The sequence below is a fragment of the Anser cygnoides genome, chromosome 7 (assembly GCF_040182565.1).
Source record: "Anser cygnoides isolate HZ-2024a breed goose chromosome 7, Taihu_goose_T2T_genome, whole genome shotgun sequence".
Lineage (NCBI taxonomy): Eukaryota > Metazoa > Chordata > Aves > Anseriformes > Anatidae > Anser > Anser cygnoides.
In genome coordinates, this window is record NC_089879.1 from 4,904,144 (window position 1) to 4,925,642 (window position 21,499).

The 21,499-nt window shown below is 41.9% G+C and overlaps 1 protein-coding gene across 1 annotated transcript in view; it reads right to left on the reverse strand.

The window, feature by feature from the left end:
• Positions 1-901: 901 nt before the first annotated feature.
• Positions 902-21,499, reverse strand: part of HTRA1 (HtrA serine peptidase 1) — a 31,256-nt gene continuing 10,658 nt past the window's right edge. The window contains 8 exon segments of the mRNA XM_067000489.1: positions 902-1,618; positions 3,079-3,174; positions 3,792-3,849; positions 3,974-4,088; positions 5,406-5,438; positions 6,139-6,333; positions 16,420-16,624; positions 16,955-17,054. Coding sequence (XP_066856590.1) covers positions 1,450-1,618; positions 3,079-3,174; positions 3,792-3,849; positions 3,974-4,088; positions 5,406-5,438; positions 6,139-6,333; positions 16,420-16,624; positions 16,955-17,054 — 971 coding nt within the window. The 3' untranslated portion in view covers positions 902-1,449.

A 21,499-nucleotide genomic window follows, 5' to 3' on the forward strand; every position in this document is an offset into this window, starting at 1 on the left:
TCAGGTTCTGGCATCTGGGGATACGGCGGCTCCCTAAAATTGCACAAGCTGGCTGAAACAACTGAAACACGGCTGGTGGGAGACTGCCAGGGATCTGGCTCTAGAGGATTTCTTGCTGTACTTGTGTGGAATACAACCCTTTGTTTGAAAATCATAGACTGCAGGCAACCCAAGTGAAGAGTTTTAGTAAGGAGCAGTTTCCAAAAGAGCATGTTTAGGATTGACAGTCGCTGAAACTTGCTGATTGACCTTGCATTTATTCTCTGAAATACGTATTTCAACAGGGAAAGGAGAAGCTGCTTATCTTGTTGACTAATTATTATGTAATTTAATTTAGCTGATTGTTCACCTTGACAGTAGATTATGCCATTCGCTCCTCAAGCTTTAAGGGCATCCATAAATATAAATATTAGTCTTCATGTTACAATAATGCCCAATATCCTACTCAAACCCAGGTCCTATCATATGCACACCAGCACTCAGATTATGAATAAAAGATCCTGTTTTAAAGAGCTTAAGGTCAGCCAGATCTGCAAAGGTTACAGATACCCAACCATCTGAGATATAACGGCATATGCTCTGTGATCCACAACGACAATTTCTGCAGTGGGCAAACAGTATTTCAGGCAGTGGTAAGTCATAATTAAAACAAAACGATAAGGAAAACATACTGACATATGGAAAACAGGCAGCACTGGATAGCCAATATGATAAATTTGAGCCAGCCAGGCTGAGAAAAGCAGATGCACAAGAGCACAAATACAAGCACATAGTGAGAACCAAGTGTTTTGGTTTATGCTGATAAAAATGAGAACATCTGAACATCCTTTCAGGCAGATGTGTTGTTCAAAGACAAAACACTCCATAAGGGGAAGCAAAATGAATCACTCACAAAAAGAAGAACTGTTGAATTCTTTTAATAACACTAGGAAAATATCATAGTATTAAAATCCTGCATGGGACTCTCAAAGGGTTATTTCGGTTGGGATTTCTGTGTTTATAAACCAAACTTTTTACCCAATTGTGTTTGTCTTTTAAATCAACTACTTCTTTAAAATGGTATTTCCAGTTAAAGCACAGCTAACCTATAAATACCTGAATACCACAACACACACTGTGTGCGTGGGGGTTGTTTAAATCTTAGCAGAAATAATGGTAAATCTATTCAACACAGGGAAGCAAATGTCGATTTGTTAAGCGGGGATGTAATAGCCAGTAAAGAATACATTGTATACATAATACAGAAGGAAAAATTATCATCTGGAATATGTGAAATTACACAGATTTTTGCACCTTAAACCTATTAGAAGTTACTCTGTTGGCCAAAACTAATCCACTGAAGAAGCAGAATGTTGGTCAGAAGTCTAACGTTTCCTGTACCAGCACAGAGAGAATATAAGCAGTCCAATGCTGTTAAAAGAAAACATGAAATCCAGCTCATGTTTCTGGTTAGGGATCAATTTCTTCAGGAACTACTGTTAACATAACATCTTCGTTACCCCTGCGTACAACCATGTTCAAAGTACTGTCCTTTTTAATAATGTCACTGACATCACTGGCTGAAGTTATCGACTGTCCATTGATGCTTATAATCACATCATTGTCCTTCAGGCCACCACTGAAAAGACAAAGAAGCAATGAATTACTATAATTGCCGTTTTACCATCATCACAATATTCTGAAAAGAAGATCACCGGATATTTCTGACTTCCTACCAGCTAGACAAAGACACAGCAGGCCCATGGGAAAAAAAAAAAAAACGAGTTTATTTAGCGATGCAGATCTGCAGGTTTGACATGCCGTGCCATTCTCCACACACAGCCTGGCAGTCACTTCATCTACCTTCGTATTTTAAACCTAAGAAGAACAACACATGCTGAGATCTAGCCCAGTCAATAGAAATGCATGGGTGTCCTTCTCCTCATCTGCCTGCTTATAGCACCCAGAAAGCCTCCTCCTGACCCAAGCACCAGACACAAACCAAAACCCCACCACCTCTGCGCACTGCAAGGCAAGAGACAGCAGAAGTGGGGCCGGCACAGCGTGGCTCCTCTGCCTGGGGCTGTCGAGATGGTTACTGGGACTGGGAAACGGGGTGTTGAGGGATGCCATCGACCAGAATGTCTTGCCCAGTCTTGCACAACAATCTGGCTCCAAGTCATGGAAATATTAACCGAGAAACCAGATCAGACATGATTCAGCCCTTCAGCATAATCCTTTTTTACAAAACCACAGAGCAGTCATAGGCCTTTTCCGCCCGCAGAAAATGCCTTACATGAGTGCCTCTTGCAAGCAGGATGCCTTGGCCAACGTTTTCAACCCACTAACAAATCTGGTTGCCTACTGAAGACATGACTTTCAGCATTCTCCTGAGAGAATCCATCCCAGATCATCCCAGTCTCTCACACCAGCAGCTCAACAGGCCTCTACCCTCAACTCAAATCCTGCATGTCTACCCAGCATGTCTACACAGGGTACATTGGAGAGAAAACCAGGAGAATGGGGACACCCATACATAAGGGGACTACGAGTCGGGGAGAAAGAGCTGCATTTTAATTGCCAGGCCTGCCTTTGGATGGCCATCCTCTCAGTCTCTCTCTCTACATGACAAAATATGCCAGCTCCAAGCACCCGAAGTGCTGGGGCTGAGAGAGAGACATCTTCACAAGGTAGAAGCGAAACTTCTCCCTTGCCCTCCTGCACCGGTGGCCTCCAGGGCCACGGGAGCATGCACAAGCGAGCGGCTCTAATTCAGCTCTGGCATTGGTACAGCAGAAATCTTAGAAGCGATGGCTGAGAAAAGAGAAAATTGGGTTTTCACACCCACTGACTCCTTGCCCTTTCAACCGGGAACTCTGACAGGGCTCTGCTGCAATGCGCTGACATGTCTGCATTATTGCCGATCGGGGACCCAACTAAAACCACAAACTGATTTCAAGCTGACAACCTAATAGCTATCAGATGGTCACAATTCTGTTCATTTAACATAACCAAGATAGCTAGCTAAGCACAGAACATTCTCTATTGTTACCTCTTAAGCCAGTGGCAGTGGTTTTGAGAAAAATTACTCCAACTTACGCTTCAGCTGGTGTTTCTGGAATTACTTCAATAACATAGGCCCCAGAGACAACATCAGGAAAGTCTTTATGGCGATCCTTCAGCTCTCTAGCTTTGCTGGAAAATGAAGAAACATCCATAAAAATATTTTGCCAAGATGGTGAAAAAATCATGGATTTTCACTTGGTTAACTTACTTAACATTTACTAGCTGAGGTATTTTACACCTGTTGATGTGACATCTCACAACCTCTTTTAACCCTTAAAAGTAATTCAAGAATTACTATACTTTTTGCATACATACAACTTTTTAATGACTATTTCTGGCAAAGACAATCATTTCAACAGATAGAGAAGATCAACTGTGTTTCTTGAAGACATACTGTCCCATTTTCTCCTTGACCCTGGTGATAGCACAGAAAGATGGTAACAGCAGTAGTGGAGCCCCAGGACAAATTAACAATTGCTAAATATTCTCTTCTGAAGCCTTAAGGAAAACAAAAATCCAGGGAGTTGTTTAACAACACCTCATACAAGAGCCTGCAGGAGAGTTCAACCATGTAATGGACGCACACAAAAAAGACAGCAGAAGTTAGGTGAAAGTTGTCACTGCACCTACAGTGAGGTACATGCTGCTGGCTCATTTTTCTGCTTGTTTCTGTAGGTTGTTAGATTGATCCGAATACATAAAGTGATCAGAGCTCAGTAAGGTAAAGAATTAGCACTTTTACTTACCTAGGTGTTAGAGACATCATTCGTATACCAATGTATTTCTTTTTGGTTATCGCTTTTCCTGCAAAAAGGAAAACAGGTCTTTATCAATTGCTTTTATCAAAAAGTGAGTCTTAAGGGCTGTAAGCTTTCTGTTGTGTTACTATTTTTACATTTCTCTCTTTCACAGCAGTGAAGTACATTACCTTTAGCTTGTCTGTCATGGGATTCAGTCAGGAACTTTTTGATTTTATCAGATGGGATAGCAAACGAGATCCCAGCTGTAACTTTTAACGTGTTTATTCCAATGACTTCACCATCCTGGAGAAATAAGAAATTTTTATTAGCAAATGTAAAATGTCTTGAAGAGAAAAGGATGATTTCTTCCGAGCAATCAGAAGGAAAAATTCGCATAACGCATTTTGTAGCTGGTTTTCAATTTTCCTTTTAATGTCATTTCTCTGAATCACCTACTGATATAGACAGTATTGTACAATTTTGGAAAACAGATGTGAATATTCGTATTCACACCAGCAGAAGAGAAGTCAGAGTTTGGCAGCTGTCCAGCGTGCATCAGGTTAGCACCATGCTTTACTGTGAATTTCAGCCTGTTTCGTTCAGCAAGGGTGTCTGCAAAGCATGGCACTGAGTGGCAGTTGAGGGTCTGAGTAAATATTGGATAATGATAAATAGAAAAAAAAAAACCACTAAAGTTTTTCCCAGTAATGTGGCTCCAAGAGAGCTTCCCCTTCAACAGAGGTGCACAAGAAGAGCTGAGGGGTTTGCTGTTAGCAACGCCGCTAGCCCTGTTTCTCTATATACTGGAATAAGTATGAATTTTAAAATAATTTTCTATTGAAAAGTTTCTGGATGGGAAGAGGTAACAGCAGCTTCTGACCTATTCAACACAAAAACCACCCAACTTTTGAAAACATTTAAAAAGCAGGTTACTAGTGCTGAAGTCGTACTGCGAGCTGGGTTGAAAAAAGTCACCAAATCCCTAAAGCAGAAACTTCGACAGGCGTTCTTCCCGTCTGTGCTGTCCCATGCTGAGGACAACTGCCTCTCCTCTGCCAGTCCCCAGCCACGAGCTCTCACACAGCAGTCTGGTTTTGAAACCTGCCTCAGTTGTTCTCCCTTGGGCTTATCCACAGCTGCTGTTAAGGAAGCTCTGACTACTTTCTACATTATCAGCAAATAAAAGCCCTAATATGCTGGTAAATGTGTGGGGTTTTCTACCCTGTCAACGCAATTCGAAATAAAGGGGCAGATATGTTTTGAACCATTAAACTGAGCTTCAGTATGCAAAAGTACCCCACAGTTTTTAGCTGCACGGTACACTGAGTGCAAAAACCTCAAATTTAAAATGTGCTTTTTACTTTTTGAAAGGCACAAGCAAATTATTTGGGAATTACACTTGTTCAAAACTATGCAAACTATAAACACCTTAAATATTGAAATCCTAGTGTAGCTTGAGAATTGCCAACATAAACACAGACAAGTGATTAGTAAGAACCATGTGAATTTTGTGTAGTCAGCCAAATATCAAAAGCTCTGAATCACACTTTTGGTGTGCTTGGTTTGTTTTTAAGCTAAAAAGTAACAAGCTTCACATTAAGCAAACTTAAAGAAACTTACCAGATTTACTAAGGGTCCTCCAGAGTTTCCATACTGAAAATAAATATGGCAAGAACATGTTTTAATATCTACTTTTTTTAATCCATGGTAAGCAAAACATTCAAGAAATTTTTGAAACGTTTCTGTACCAATTTTTCATTGTTTATTAAATACATGCAATAGAACGCTTTTAAAATCCCTAACCATCACTTAACATTCCCCCTTTTAGCTGAGCTTTGCAAATACTTTGTTCTTCTTCTCTTGCCAAAATAACTTAAGAAATTTGAGTTTTTTCTTTGGTTTTAATAGCACCACACCAGCAACTTACAAGATTTTAATACAGCTCCAGGAGCTGTCAGTGAAGATCCCTTACAAGGCCAACAGTAGAAAAAAATAAACTATTGTTTTGCTTTAATGCAGAAACAAACTTGAATTCTTAAAGTAAGCTTGGCTTCTTTTTAGAAAGAATGATGGATTTTGAAAAGATACTTATTCGCCAGAGAATACTGCCTCCTCCTTTGCAATCTGTAGAAGTTTTGAAGAGAAGGCAGACATTGTACTTGGTGTGGTCCCTTCGGGGTTTTTTTTAATAACAATCAAGTACTGCTGCCCTGCAGATGTCCAGATTTGCAGGGATAAAAGAAAAGTCAGCTCTACTCACTGTTCTTAAGAACTATATTACTGATGAAATTTTCAAAGCAACTATTCAAGAAATCTAAGAGGTCAGCGGGACAAGGCTCAAAGCAGGACATACATTGATGATGGCATCTGTCTGAATATAATCCATATCGGAGTTGCGGAGCCCCAGCTCCTTTCCTCCACGCTGCGTGGTACTAACAATCCCCGTTGTCACCGTGTTTTGAAGTGAAAATGGACTTCCAATTGCAACCACAAATTCTCCTGGCCTCAAGTCTCCAGACTGACCAAGTAGAAGTACTGGCAATTTACCCTACAAATGGAAAAGAAAAAAAGAAAAAAATCAGATGTTGTTAAGACATTACTATGCAGGTAGAAAAAATTCTTCACCACCAAGAATCATGAATAAAGCAGAGGAAAAAAAGAGGCTTTTATCGCTTGGGAATTTGGCTCGCTCTTTTTATGTTGGATATTTCACGTGGCTATGTGCAGAAATGAACACCTGATCTAAAGAGTGCTATTTAGGCTGTAGGAGTGCTTTTTCCACAACAGGTACCCGTTAAATCAAAAACAATGCAAGACCAAAGGAATATTTATGCACTGTTGTACAAAACAAACATTTGATGATACCATGAATGAGTTGTTTCCAACGGTTTCTTGAAGTAATTAGACAACAGATGTTGATGTAAAAATAATAAATTGTTTAAGGGTGAACACTAAAGAGTCATGAAAGCAACAACCAAAGTGTATCAAACAAACATATGCGTAGTTTAAAGCATTTCATCTTCTTGTAAGACACAAGCTAATGTTTCATCTCCCTTATTGCTTAATGGACTCTCTCTTCTAAACAGCTAGAGTGCCTCCTACATACACTGGGTGTCTTCTTCTGAAGATGTTAAGATTTAAAGACTTTATAGTAGTTTTCTTTTATGACAGAAAGGGATAGTATACTTTCCTTTCAAGATTTTATCTCTAAACATGAACTATTACATTATTAAAGATCTTCCCACTGACACAGAAAACATTCCTAAATCCAGCAATTACAGCAATTAAAAAAAAAAAAAAAAAAAAAAGCAAAGGTTGGATCTAAACACCCTTGCCAATGCAATGGATCAAGGGAACTCGGCATTGTTTCTCCAAGACATCTGTAGAGGAGCTGCACTGGCTGCTGCTTAACAGATGGTTCACAGTAGACCAGAACCCCCTCCCCTCCAAGAGCAGCGATCAGAAAATGGCAGGGAAGTCCCCAGGGCCTCCTGCTCACAAAGCAATTAAGGGCATTCTGCAACAGACAGCATTTCAAAGAAATACTTTGCCTTTTTTTATCATCTGCTTGTAAAATATGCATTGGGCTTCACTTCTTTGCTTCACATCTTTAAAAGTCACTCTTTACCCTTTCAGTGATGTTGCACATTTTTTAATTCTTTCAAGTTTAGCCTAAATGACCTTGATCCTTTCCAGGTATTTAACCATTGCACTAGACCGCTTCCATTCCTATCAACGGACTAGGACATGTATAATTCGAGGTTTCAACTTTAGCCTTTTTCAGGATTAGAAAGGTACTGAACCCTAAATCAAACCAGAATTCTCCCAAGACCTATCATTTGCTTGGTAGACTTAACTTACAGATAGGTTTCCTACACGATCACCTAACTTCAAAATTCTTTCCTCTGCTCAAGAAACGCAGCCCCAAAGAGAAAAAGGCATTAGTATAAACTTCCAAACTAGGCCAGTGATTCTAGATGCAGTAGATGCCCAAGCTATGGATTAACCAATTTTCAAATGGGTAACATACACTTTTAATAAACATGGAGGTACCTTTGGGGTGTTCTTGAGCTCCCTAAAATGAAGGTGAAAATTGGCTTAGTACCCTTCCTTGTAATTCACTCCTTCCTGGAAACACGTAAAGGTGCCTTTTTAGCCCATTCCTGTTCCAGAGCACACAAGTTACAGGCTACATAATGGGATCATAAAGGTGCACCGTGTGCTCGCTTAGCAAAGACACAGGAAGTATTTAGTATGCCCTGATTATCTGTACATATTCCCAAGTTAGTGATAACTTTGCTTTAAAAGTTAACAAAAGCTGAATCACTTCTAAATTTTGGAAAAAAGTGAAAATACTACAAGTGTTTAAATTGGAAATCAAGAGCTAGCTAGCTCTTCAGCTGTCTTTTTTCATCAGCACCTCAAAAGCATGTATCAATGATTCACCCCTTGGGACAAAAATCCACTAATCTAAACTAAACCAAATGCACGTTGCTTTGTATTTTTCACCTACAGTTTTATTTCAAGTGTCCTAGGAGATGCACAATGTCCACAAGTAAAAAAAAAAAAGAAGACACCAGTCGTGTCACTATATGCTGCTGATGATACAGAAGTTACTGCTCTAATATTTTACAAGCCTGGTTCTGAGTATCCTTTATCCGACTTCGCTACAATCCCACCAGCAAAATTTTACTGAGATGAACATGTTGTTTCAATAAAACTCATTGCCAAATCCCAGACAGGATCAGATACTCTGTGGAAACTTCATCTTTCGGTCTCAAGACTGCAAGAAAATAATTAACCAACTGCTTGTTAAACAGAATCAGTTGGAAGAGCAACGGAATCGGCAATATGGGAAAGAGAAAAAAACATTTCCCTTTCTAATTATCTTTCAAGGAGAGCTTTCCCAAGCAGCAATGCCCTACTATTAAGAAATAATTATCTGTATCGCTATCAGTGCCACAGCCATGGATAAACCCATCTAAAGCTGTGGTTTGATTCTGAGAAGGATCTAAGGGCTATACCGAGCTTCCCCATCTTGTCCACAACACAGCGAATGAGCAGCAACATCCCAGGCCAGCTCCTACATCAGACCTGACTCCAAGGCTCCCCTCCAGTACAGCAGGACAGAGGCAGCTATGCTTAGCTGTGCTGGGAAGCACGCAGCGTATGCAGCGAACGGCTCCATATGGGTATTGTTTGGACAGAGGGAGCACCCTGGCCCTTCCTTGTCTCCAGATGCTATTAAGCTTACGTAGCACGTGTTTTCAAGATGCCGTTGATCAAGCAGCGCATCTCTTTCTGGCACGGCTTTGCCTTGTTTCACAAAGGAAAAAAAAAAAAAAAGGGCAAAAAGTGTCTTTTATTTATATGCCAGTGCACTGAAAACACATACTTCATAGAGAAAGAGGACACAATAAATAAATGAAATGGATGAGAGATTGAAAAAAAGAAAAAAAAAATCTTTCATTAATAGAGACATAAGATCGGTTCCATACAAAGTTAAGATTTATACAATGTTCCTGAGTTACAAAAACAGTCACGAAGCCAAAATCGCATTTGGCAGCAGAAAGAAAAAACATGGAACAATCTCTGACTAATACAATTATTTCTGATTGTGCTGAGTTTTCAAGCCTGTGCCTATACTAGCCAGGCTTCAGCTGAGAGCCTAGCACTGTATGGATTGGCGTGGGTCATCTCTGTGATTCACCACGCCTTCTGGAAAGAGTTAGGCTAACCTCTCGTTTGCTAGCAACAAAAATCTGCAAAAATTGCCTTGCTCTGCATGAAAACTAGCTTTGGAAAATGTGCTTTCTATGCAGTATGCTTCTAGAAAAGACACAGCCTTATGCAAAAATACACTATCTCAAAATAACTACAAGCATAGTTATTTGCTGTATTGTGTTCATCAAGGCAATGAATTTTTACCCATTGTGTAGCCCCCCCAGGTGTCTTTGCACACCCCAGAACAAGGAGGATGCTCAGCACGCTTCATGAGGAGCTACAGAGCTCTGGAGTCTACGAGGTAAAGGAAAGGCATGGGGGTTCACATAGCTTTGGAAACACTTTCTTATAGCGTACCTGCACCACGCTGCAAAATTCACACCATTGCATGTAAATATTCAGAACTAAACTTTCAATTATTAAATATATATATAATATATACAAGTATTTATTTACTCTGGGGGCAGGGGAGGGGTTGGAAGTGAAATTAGTGCAAATCCAAAAAACTGCCTGGGTACCAAACGGTGAGTACGTCCTCCTGCAGCCCTGCCAGGGGCCCTGCTGGTGCCCTCACTCGCCTCCACCTCAAGCCCTGGGCTAGTTCTAGGGCTGGTTCAAGTGCCTGGGTGCCGGACCCTTCATACCCATGCTTAAATGGACACTCTTCAATTCTCACACAACATCTGATGGTCTCAAGGGTGACGTAGCTACTGCTACAACTCGTGATCCTCTTCGGTTAACTACAGATTTGCCACAGCAGTTAATTAAACTCCCGGGCAAGCTAGCATGCCTCGCAGTGTGATGAACAGAGAGGCAGAAACACCCAGCGCCTAAACCCAGCTTTCCCAGTGACTCACTGCATGACCTTGGGCGACACATAACTTCTTTTCTTTCCCTCCATTTTTCATTTGATTAACCCTCGGGCTTCTGCCGGGATCAGCGTTGGCTGAGCGAGACAAATCTGCGAGCACCCAGAAATAGGACCAAACATGCAAAACCATAAGTGGCACATGACTCACTGTTTACGCCCAGCCGGAGAGGGAGCCATTAATTAGCGTTAATATTTTAAGCCTTTCTCATCCCGAAGCGCTCCACACATTTTAATATAGGGATTTGACTCAGGCCCTGGGTAAACAGAACTCCCACGAAACAGCGAGCCGCGCGCCGCCACGGGAGGTGGTTTATCCAGCAACAAAACGCAGCTATCAGTGGGTGGGAGGCAGCAGCTCGGCACAGGAGGCCGGGACACGCATGGAAGAGGCCAGGACATGCACGGAAAAGGCCAGGACACGCACGGAGAAGGCCGGGACACGCACGGAGAAGGCACACACATTCAGCAAGAGGCCAGATGTTGGCCTGGTACGCATTATTAGCCACATAACTCGAGTCGGGCAGAGGACCATAAGCAGTAGGTGTTTCGGTTGGAAGCTTTTCATCCGTGAAATACATGAATCTGCCTCTAAGCTGGTACAGAAAGAAAGTAAATCCCCTCTCTGCATGATCATCCCCTTAGCTCGTGGCAGGAAGACCATGAATGTGCAGAAAACGGTTTGCAGTTCAATAAGCCGATGGAGACGAATGTTCTGAGCTCAATTTGTGTTAAAAACTGACAGATTGCCTTCATGCTTTCTATTTTCAGGTCAAAAAGAAACAGATGTTTGTATGGTACACTAATTCAGCTGTACGTAACTCTGGCAAAACATGCAACTTCCCTGGGAATTGCATTTCTGTTCTCATTAGTGGAACTATTTAACTTTCAGAATATGTTATAGCGAAAAAACAAACACAGGCCATGAGCATAAAAAAATGTAGAGTGCCATCTACAATCTAGAAACTGCTTGACAAAATGCCAAAGAAAATGAAAAACCAAACTGAAAGCATTACAAGTCTCTGAAAGTATTTCATCTATAGTTAGAAAAACAAAACCAAGTCTCCTTATCTAAATATAGAGCATGGGAAGCTTGTAGAAAAAAAAAAAAGAAAAAAAAAAAGGAGAGGCAAAGCATAGTTTTGCTATGTCACTGGAATTTCAATTACCTGGAAAGATGCTGCTGTTCTTCCTTAAAATAAAGTGTAGCAGGAGTAAAAGCTATGTTTGTCCAGCCGTGTTTGCAGAGGCAGTTAGCTGCGCTGCATGCACGGCTGTTTTCAATGTGCACGGAAGGAAGCACTGTAGCACATCATGAATATGGTAACATTTTCTGTACTTAAGACAGAAACTGGAATACTAACACACAAAAAACTCCTGTAGAGGCAAGAGAGGGGCACAGGGCAGGGGGCTGGATGAGGGCTGTGGCGCTGGAAAGCAGCAAAGCCCCAGAAGCAAGCACTTCGCCGTATGGAGTGCAGGAGCAGAGCATCGTCCCCGCGCTGCTGCCCACCCTGAGGAGCACCAAGGAGCTAGCATCCAAGCTTTTCACGTGCTAGCTCATTTCCATGGCTCCTGAAGACTTCTGGAAGCAATAAGAGGGCTTCCTGATGGGAGACTCAAGAGGAAGCAATGCAATATCCAGCGACAGATTTCAAAGTCAAAAGGCATTTGAGAAAAGCCACTTACATCTGGAATTCAAGTAGCTTGGTTTTACAAAATGTGGGCTTTTAAAATATTGATACATAAACAGGAAAGTTTGCTTTCCAGCTTCCTCCAGTTTGTACACACAGGGAAAGAAGCAAATCCCCTCTGACCACAAGGACACAGACGCTGCATTGCCTCACGAAACCACTGAAGGAATGAGGGCAGGTCCTGTTGATTTAAAAGCGTCAAACCAAGTGGTTATTAGTAAGATGCTGGAAGGAAACATAAGTGAAAGAGCCACAAATTAGAGGTCGGTCCCAAACTCATTAATGCTTTATCACTTAGGTGCCAAATTCTTTCTAAGATGCCAAAAGAAAAATACCTGGTCACGCTGGGGAAGGAAAACCTCCAGACCTCAGCACATTTCCGTGACACAGGGGCTGTGTCAGAGTCGGTGGCAAGTGCCTCACGGCTGGTTTTGAAGTGTGCAGGTAGAAGACACACCTCAAAACAAAGTAATTCACAGTGCTCCCTCCTGCACCTGCTGCCAAACCATCAGCACCTGCTACAGGGATCAATCATCCCTGCAGGCAGAGGCAAATTTGGAGGGGTGAAGTGGGTCTCCAGACAAAAGCCACCTCCACTTTCCCCTGTGGATGTGGGTGAGGGCACGGGTCACATAAACCTCCCTCCTTTAACCCCGACACTGTACATCAGACCACCCTAAAAGTTTTTCCTCCTCCTCTGGTGTTTACGGTTTTCAGCAGCCGTATCACACGTCGTTCCCATTTAGCGACATGGCAGTTATTTGTCTTAAGACGAATTTCATAATCAAGCTCTGCTAGCTCGAAAGCATCTGTTTGCTTCGGAGTGTTGTGCAACACTTTTCTCGGGTTTTATGCTCCTTGCAGTATCCCGTGTGCCACACAGGACGGATTATTTCACTAGTCTCTGCCTATGCTGCCAAAGTCCTCATTTTTCTAGGGAAGTTTTATAAATTTGGGAGTTTGTATCCAAATTGTCTGCAACTGTGCAGTTTCTTTCTATTATTGCTGTTTCCTCAATGCTGCTCACATTTGAAAGGACATTCCTCCCTGCTGTAGAGTTACATTGCCTTCAAGTTTAACACAGCTGACCCCAACCTTGCTTCCTACTTTTAACACTTCAGCAAACTGCTGTGTTTCACCATGGACACAAGAAATACAGTTTCTCTCTTTTATATATTGTGAAAATGAACCTACTTTAGAATTAGAAGAACAATCCTAAGATCTCTGTTCCTCGTTGACTTCACTGTGTTTTTCAATGAGAAGAATTTAATCAGGGAAACTTCCTCCTTACTGGTGCCCCAGTCGTCTTTTAATTTCCTATTCTACTCAGAAAAACCAAAGTAGTTCTAGTACTGTCTTTGGCCAGATGTTCACAGCTTAAAGAAAAACAGAGTGCATGCTGCTGCAAAATTTTAACGGTTTTAGGAATACCAGCTGACAGCCTAGACTCATACTTCAAGCCCAGCTCTGTTCCTAACCACAGAGGCATTCTTCATCCTTTGGATCCTGCCTTAACATGCTACAGAAAAATAGGAAAAAAAATTTTACATCTTTGATGGCACCTTCACATAGTTTATTCAAAAAAGAAAGACTTTGTCTCTTACTTCAGAAAAAGCGTTAGGGGTGGTTTTCATGTCCTATCTAAATTTTTAAGGGGTTATTTGTACCACCTTCTTTAGTCATCAAATAAATCTGAGCTTCCAACAGATTATCCTGAGATGCAACGGGCAGGGGGAAGGGAGGAACAATACAGAAGGTAGAGTTGTACAACTGATAGGAAACTTACCAAGGGTACAGCAGACTATGGATATAACCTTGCATTGTCTAATTTTGAGCAGAGACATGATATTTGATCTCCTGCTACCCAGATGGATGTGCTAAGTTGACATCATACGAGGAAGGCAGCGGGGGCCCGCTCATTTCCTTATGCAAGAGTCCAGCCTCCAGGCATCAAGACACTTCCCAACACTCATTAGTTCATTAAAATCAACGCTTTTTCTCACAGAAAATAATGTTAAAGTGCTGATCCCTCCTTCCCCCAAACAAGAAATATCTAGGTGATTTAGCTCATGATGGCTCTAAGACAGAAAACATTCCCTGCCTTAAAGAATTTGCAAGTATGTGTGAGTGAATTAGGTTACAATGCTCATAATCTGAAGCATGCGCTATGTTGGCCAGCTTCGGAAGTCAGAGCATCAAGCCAAAAACACCATCTTGTGTCTTGAGCTAGCAAGCTGTATACAGAGAACTATGAATTTTTGAAGATTTTCTTTTTCTTTTTTTTTTAAGGGAAAAAAAAGGTAAAAGCGACTGCTTGTCAGATCAAAAATCATCTAATCATTTCTGTTCCATGACTGAACAACATAGGAGGATAATAACCTGGAACGATAAACACTTGTAAAATGACCGTTCGTTGGTGTGCCATTTGCAAAGCAGGGCCACAGTTATGTTCAAATATTAAACTGATGGAATAAAACTGTGACTATCACTTAATTACATAGCTGCAATTTTTTAGGTTATTTTTTTAAAGATGAGTCTATCATCTTGCAACAACTAGAATCACCAATTCAAAAGTCCTGCTTAGCAGTGGTTTCCACCACAGGCAACTAATCTGGTTGCATTCTGTTTTTTCCAAGCTGCTTCCAGTCTTCCAGATTCTCCCTTCCCGCAAGCAGCTGATGGAGCTGCAAAAGTGGGAAGAGGAGAGCAGAAGAGCCAGGCTCTTCTTGAGACCGTGCCCACAAGGAGTCTGCAGAAGCCTCCCTGGGTCCTTAAGCGCTCACTGTTTGCACAAGTGAGGTCTGTTATGTTTTGGGGTTATTTTGTTGTTTTGTTTTGAATGTGCTCAGGCTCTTCCATTAGGCATTCTAGTGCCAGGGAAATGTTGGAGCAATTTCTTTAGAGTATCAGATAACACAAAACTCTGTCAGTTGTCTTCTGATGGCCTCAAAACAATCTGTTGCATCAGTTCAATGTCTCTCCTCTCTCTCTAACTTAGCAGCTTCTTTCTCTGAAGTTTACTTTCCTATCACCATTTAAGCCCTTTTCTTCTCACCACTCCTTTCTGTTTTCCTTTAATATTGTGCTACCAATTTTAAATCACTTCTCCAGCTGCCCCTTCCATCCCTGCCATATCTCACTCAGCCTAAAACTGTCAATTCTCATCCTGGGGATCTTTCCCCTTGCTTTGTCAATGTTTTCAATCTGCTGACCTGCTTTTGCTTATTTCACTATAAAATAAGGAAATAAACAATTGGTAAATATTTAAATAGGTTGCCTCAGGAAAACAGGAAAAAATTATATATATATATTTTGCCATGCTGCTGTTACGCAGCTTTTAAATAAGAAAAATAAGACAGAGCCTTTAAATTACAAAAGTAGCAAGGGAGCAGCAGGAGTACTTCATCTCTTGGGTCATCCAAGAGTTCTGCATCAGACGTCCGAGTTAGTCATGAACTCTGGAACAAACACTTCTGACCTCGCTGGGGAATAGGTCTGAACTAAAACAACCCTGCAAGATCTACACATTTTTGAGTCAAGTATTTCACACAGCATATTATTGCCCACTAAATTTGGAGGTTATTAACTAAGTCTAAACAAGGGAAACCAATATGAGCAGAACCTCAAGCAATCACATGCATCTAACTTCATCTACAGCATGCAGGCGTATTTCAACACAGTATTCCACTTGCACTACACATGTGCAGAACAACATGACGATATTTCTACTGTTGCTGAGAGCCACAAGCCTGATATGGCTGAAGACGACTGCTGGGAAGTTGTGTTCTGTTTTGTTCTGAAAGCCACCTGCAGTGGAAGAGCACCTTTCCAAGCTGGCTTTAAACTGAATGTTCAAGATACTTCCTAGGATACTTTCCCATTTCAATGTCTACATCTGTGCGGTAAAGTCCTTCAGGCGCACAAACTTATCTCCTAAAAGCAATTTGGCAACTTCATTATAGGCACATGAGAAAGACTAATACCTCTCTCTACCAAGCGCAAGGAAACAACCCCCCACACACAAAAATTTCCTCTCAGAGCAAGAGAGTTACATTAGCCAAAGCACGTGTAGATCAACCAGTAAACTACATTGTTGGTTTTTATTTTGAGGATGCACGCAAAAGTGACAGGTGCTTGCTTGCATTACACAGAGAGGTCAGAAAATAAACCACTAGCAATCACAAACTTGGCTTTTAAAAAATGCACATCCACCCTATTAGCTTTGAGGCTGGTTAAAACTCACACCGCCGAACTATTGCTCTCTCATTTAAATATCAAAATCAGCAATAGCTTTTAGAAAAGTATGTTAAGAGGAATAAAATGTCTCTTGCTCACTGTCCTCACTCACCTGAGCATCTATTTTAATTAGTGCAATGTCAGCTTTTTCATCAACATCTTTAATTTTAGCTTCGTATGTTTCACCGTTCTTCAGTTCCACCTTCACCCTGTTTTTGTTGGTGACTACGTGGGCGTTTGTCACTATCAGTCCGTCTTCTGAGACGATGAACCCTGAGCCACTGGCAACAGGAATCTCCCTCTTCGAATAAGGAAGTCTAAAAGACACGGGAAATAAATATTTTTCTCTGCAAAAGGGTGCAAGATCACATATCATTCCAAATAATACAAAGCCAAAAAGAATGTGGTGTTTTTGATGCTTTTGAATATCTGCTATTACTTGCTGTCGTTAACAAGATAATGTACATGCATTAGTTTAATTTTTACTTATTTATTTTGCCAGGACTCTTAAATTATCTTTAATTCTTACACATGCCATATCTATCAGCTCAGAAACCTCTGTGCTCTTCCATATCATTAATTAACATTTCTGGCACAAAGTCAGCTGTTTTCAGGAATACAAAATCAAAACCGGGCATCTTGTTTACTTGCGAAATAATTCAATGTGAACCACAGCAGGAGCTATCTTCTCCACCACATCTGCAATAAAGTTGTATTTATGCCGCAGGCTATTAGGATGTTCTTGGCCTGAAATAGAAACAGAAAACATGTCATGAGTTCTTGAAGCGACAGGAGGAGGACCATTGCAAAACACCTGAATTAAAAACCCTGTGTGGGTGTTTTTCCCCTCTTTGTACGTCACCAACCCCTTGCCCCGCAGGACCCCCTCTGGCTTTTCGCACAGAAGGGGCAGCAAGCCTTGCTATGACAGCAGAAGGGCCCGCGCGCACCTCTCGTTTCAATCACGCATGACTGGGCCGCGAATCTGCCATGGAGGCGGCAGCGGGGCTGCAACACCGGCTGCGTTCGGGCTTCCCCCGGTTCGGCACGTGGACAACAAGGCCCTAACCCCTGCCTGAGCCTCGAGATGGGAAAGCTAAGCACAGGTCCCAGGGCTGTGTGGCCTCTCCCGATGCCACCTCAACACGCCTCGGATGCCAGGCCTCCACCAGGCCCCTGGCAAGCACCACAGGGCCGCCCGCCGGCCACGGGCTGCGGGGCCCATGGACTTTGGAGTTACAGAACCACCCCCGGAGCTGTAAAAATAGATACGGGCACGAAAACAATGGGACCGCAAAGCTTTGCATTCCTGGGCAGTATTGTAACACAAAAGCACGTGGCCACCGAGTATTCAAGAGGGGTCACTGGGATTTCCAAAAGCAACTGGATCCCAAACTCCTATTGTAGCCGACAGAAAACCTGTCTGCACCACCGGATGGCTAAAAATCTCTGGAAAAAACACACAACTCTGACGCAGCTTCCCATTCTCACAGGTCAGGGATACAACTTTTTTTTAAATGGGGAGCAACTAAGTAATCTGTCCCTCCAAGGAGTTATTTCGTACTTCCCTAGAGGCAAGAACCCCCTCTTTTCACCAGTACTCCCATTTTATCTGACACATCTTGCATTACAAAGGCACAAACAAAATCGGTGATTGACTTCCAGATGAGTACTACGTGCTGTGCTGCTCCATCCATCCCTGCCCTTTGGGTTTTCAATCCACGGCTTAAAGCAGTAAGCAGCTTGTGGATGCTGCAGGTGCCTGGGACAGTGTAACAGAAGGATTTATTCGCAGAGCTGTAGGGCACGTGGGACTCCTCTGAAATAATCCCGCTTTCCATAGCTGGATGACCCACATTATCCGTTAAAACCAGACTGGAAAAATCTGAAATTGTTTACGTATGTGATGAAGACAAAAGCCCACTACAGGAGTTTTAGAGGAATGGTTTGGAACAAATCACTGCTGCTCTTACCAGATACTGGCTTGATTCAGGGGTGAAAACTGGGTTTCAGATGGTTTAGTAACACCGGTTGGTATGTTCTCCCCTTAGGAGCTGGGAGGATGGCTCAGCCCTGCCACCACCTGACCGTTCACAAATCTGTTTTCTTCCCATTTGTACCCTGTGAAGCACCTCAAGTGCTTTGAAATGCCATCAGTCATGAACAGTAGCGGCAGCAGCAACCACATAATCCACTATGCAGTTTCAGATCACGGTTTGGACACATTAATCTGCTTTACGACACAAGAACATTGATCAGGAAAGTAGGGCTTTCACCTACTGCTTTCCTCAAAAGTACTCTGTGCTTTGTCAGACTTGTGCTTAAACTATTATCCTTGGACTTGAATATCAGAAAGGCATAAAGGTGTTCTGATTAACAGACATCTCATCCAAAGGATTTGTGTTCTCTTTATTAGAAATACCCAGCATTACACAAACCACATCATCGCTAAACGTAAAGCTGGCAACTACAATGGGCGTGTTTTGGAAAACTGGTAGGAGGAAGAACCACACTGAGAATGCATTTGGAAGCATTCACTCACATGGAATAGGAGCTTGGACAGATTATCAGATTGGATTAACGTGACATTGGGATAAAACGCCACGGGGCATGACCATATCCATCAATACGCTTTTTGATCACTGCTTCTAAAATGATTTTGTCTAAGTTACAGCGCTGCAGACATTTAAAGGTCACATCCTGCCCTTGAAAAAGAGAGCTGCCACAGATGAGGGAAACTGCACAGGGAACACAGGTTTTTTATGTCTTCAGTCTTTTTTTTTTTTTGCATTCGGCTATTCAAGAAGAGAAAGGATGCCTAAGCTGTACATGGTGAGACTACTAATACTTCATCTCAGAGAGCTGCCTTCACTTTGAGTCTGCAGCTATGAATGCCAAGATTTCAGAAATGAGGCTTTTCTGCATATAAACCAGCTTGTGCAGTCCCAAACTAAGCTGCACAGTTAAAAGGTCAAAATTTCACACCGTGAAAAAGTTAGATAATAAATACTGATTCATGGCATACTGACCTAAAAAGCTTACCACGCCTGTCCTTTGCTTATGTATTAGGAATTCTTGCATTGTGTAACACAGTTTTGCAACAGCTCTTGAACGACTGCCCACTTAAATGGAAAACATACCTTTTTGAAGCAAATAAACAAAAAGTCAAAGCGCTGTTCACACGAATTCATTGATGAACACCAGCAGAAAAAAAAAATCCCTAGCAACTGGTCTTTAGCATCGTATAAAACAGAATTTAAAGGCAATAGTAAAAGAATTAACATGATGAAAATTTCTTCTAAGACTGAGAAAAAGTAGCATGGGGGGAAAAACAGACAAAAAAAAAAGCAACACGTGTATGCATCCTCTTTGACCGTTAGGTACACACATTAAGCTCACCATAGCTAATTGCTCTTTGGGATTAATGAGCAATGCACGTGGGAGCTGAGAGGTGTGTTTATCTTTCCTCCAAGCCACAGCCACCAATTTTATCTCAGATTCGAAACACCGGCAGGCACAGGCTACCGAGGTTTTCATGACATGGTTTTCACTCTTTAATCCCGTGTCTGTGTATTCCAGTACATACAATCACCATGCCCATCCTGACTTACAGGGAACCTGACAAGCAGGTGGATAGCTCTTTAATTCCATATTTAAATTGTAGATTTTTTGGTTAAAAACTGCTTCTTTGGTATAACTGATGTTGAATCCGTGTGAATATTTCTACCCAGTTTTCTGGCTTTTTTTCATATATATTCTTTTAAACCACACCCTTCTGGAGTTTTGTTCCTAGTAGATTCATTTTATTACTTTGTGGGTTTGTTTGTTTGTTTATTTGTTTTGAAACACTGAGAGGTGGGCTTGAATGAAGCTCCAGTTCCTAAATACCTTCAGGCTTCGATGTTCAGATCTCTGCAGACTGTTCTCTGTCTATTTATATGCTGTGATTATTTGCGTTTTGTAATGTTTTTATTGAACTATTGCACAATGCCCTAAATGCCCACGAGCATGGTTAAGAAACTTTCATTAATGGCATTAATAAGATGATTCTTGTGAATTCAGTTAATGACCAAAAACTGACTTAAAAACATAAATAGGTTACAGCATGAAAAATTCCCAAGGCAACAAAATTTTCAAGGACTTCAAAGGTGTGCTGGCTGTCAGCCCTTGAATGAAAGGGAAGATCTCTGCCAACTGACATTAATGGTGCTAATATCAGTAAACAAACTGCTGAAAGGAAGGGCTGAACACCAAGTCATGGAAAAAAGCACAAGACGCTGTAAACAACCAAAATAATTTGGTTTCAGAAAGAGGAGCCAAAAGAGCATACTAAGATCTAGGTTTTGATTAGGTCATGACTCACAGTGGCATTGATGCTTTAATGTTTACATCTCCCACATGCTGCTTTTGGTAATATTTTGAGCTAAACTGAAAGGATGCTTTGGAGATAGAAATCTCCTGGAAGTAACCTCTCCCCTTCAGTTGCGAGAACTGCACCCGCTCACACAGGCAGGTCCACATCTCATGAGAACAGCCCTTCGCATCAAGTTGTAGGCACAGAAACAGATCTTCCCATCCACTTTTCTGAGCTTTTCCCCTCTCAAACAAGAGGATTCTGCTCTCATCCATCCAGGACCAGCGTGCTGCCCGTCCTCCCCTGCTTGCTGACAGCCAAGGGGATTCTCCACGCGCCCCCTGATGCATGCCTAGCAGATGTGAGAGGGATAATGTTTTGCACTGAGACACAACACACCTACCCGGCGGGCAGCCACCAGCAAGTCTCTCCCTCCCCACCTCCCTGGAGGTGACCACACCAGACAGCCTCGTGTCCTGTCTAAGTCAAAAAGCCCAGATTCAGTCTGGAACGGAGCCTTCGACTTCTTTAAAAACAGCATGAACACTTCATTCCTGTTAAGATTAAAAAAAAAAAAAAAAACTTTGCATACAACAAAAATCAGCTAGATAGCTGCAATCATCGATATACATATTTTAAAACCTGTTAGAGAAGATGCTCACGTACAAATTGCAGGGAGGGCCACCTCCGGGTTCATCCCTAAAGGCACTTCATTTTGGACAAGGGCAACACCCCCTCCTCTCAGGGGAACCAAATTAATATCTCCTTTGGACTGCAGCTGAACTGGGGGGCCGCTTCTCCCCCAGCCCGCTCCTCAGACCCATGGGTACCAGCCCGA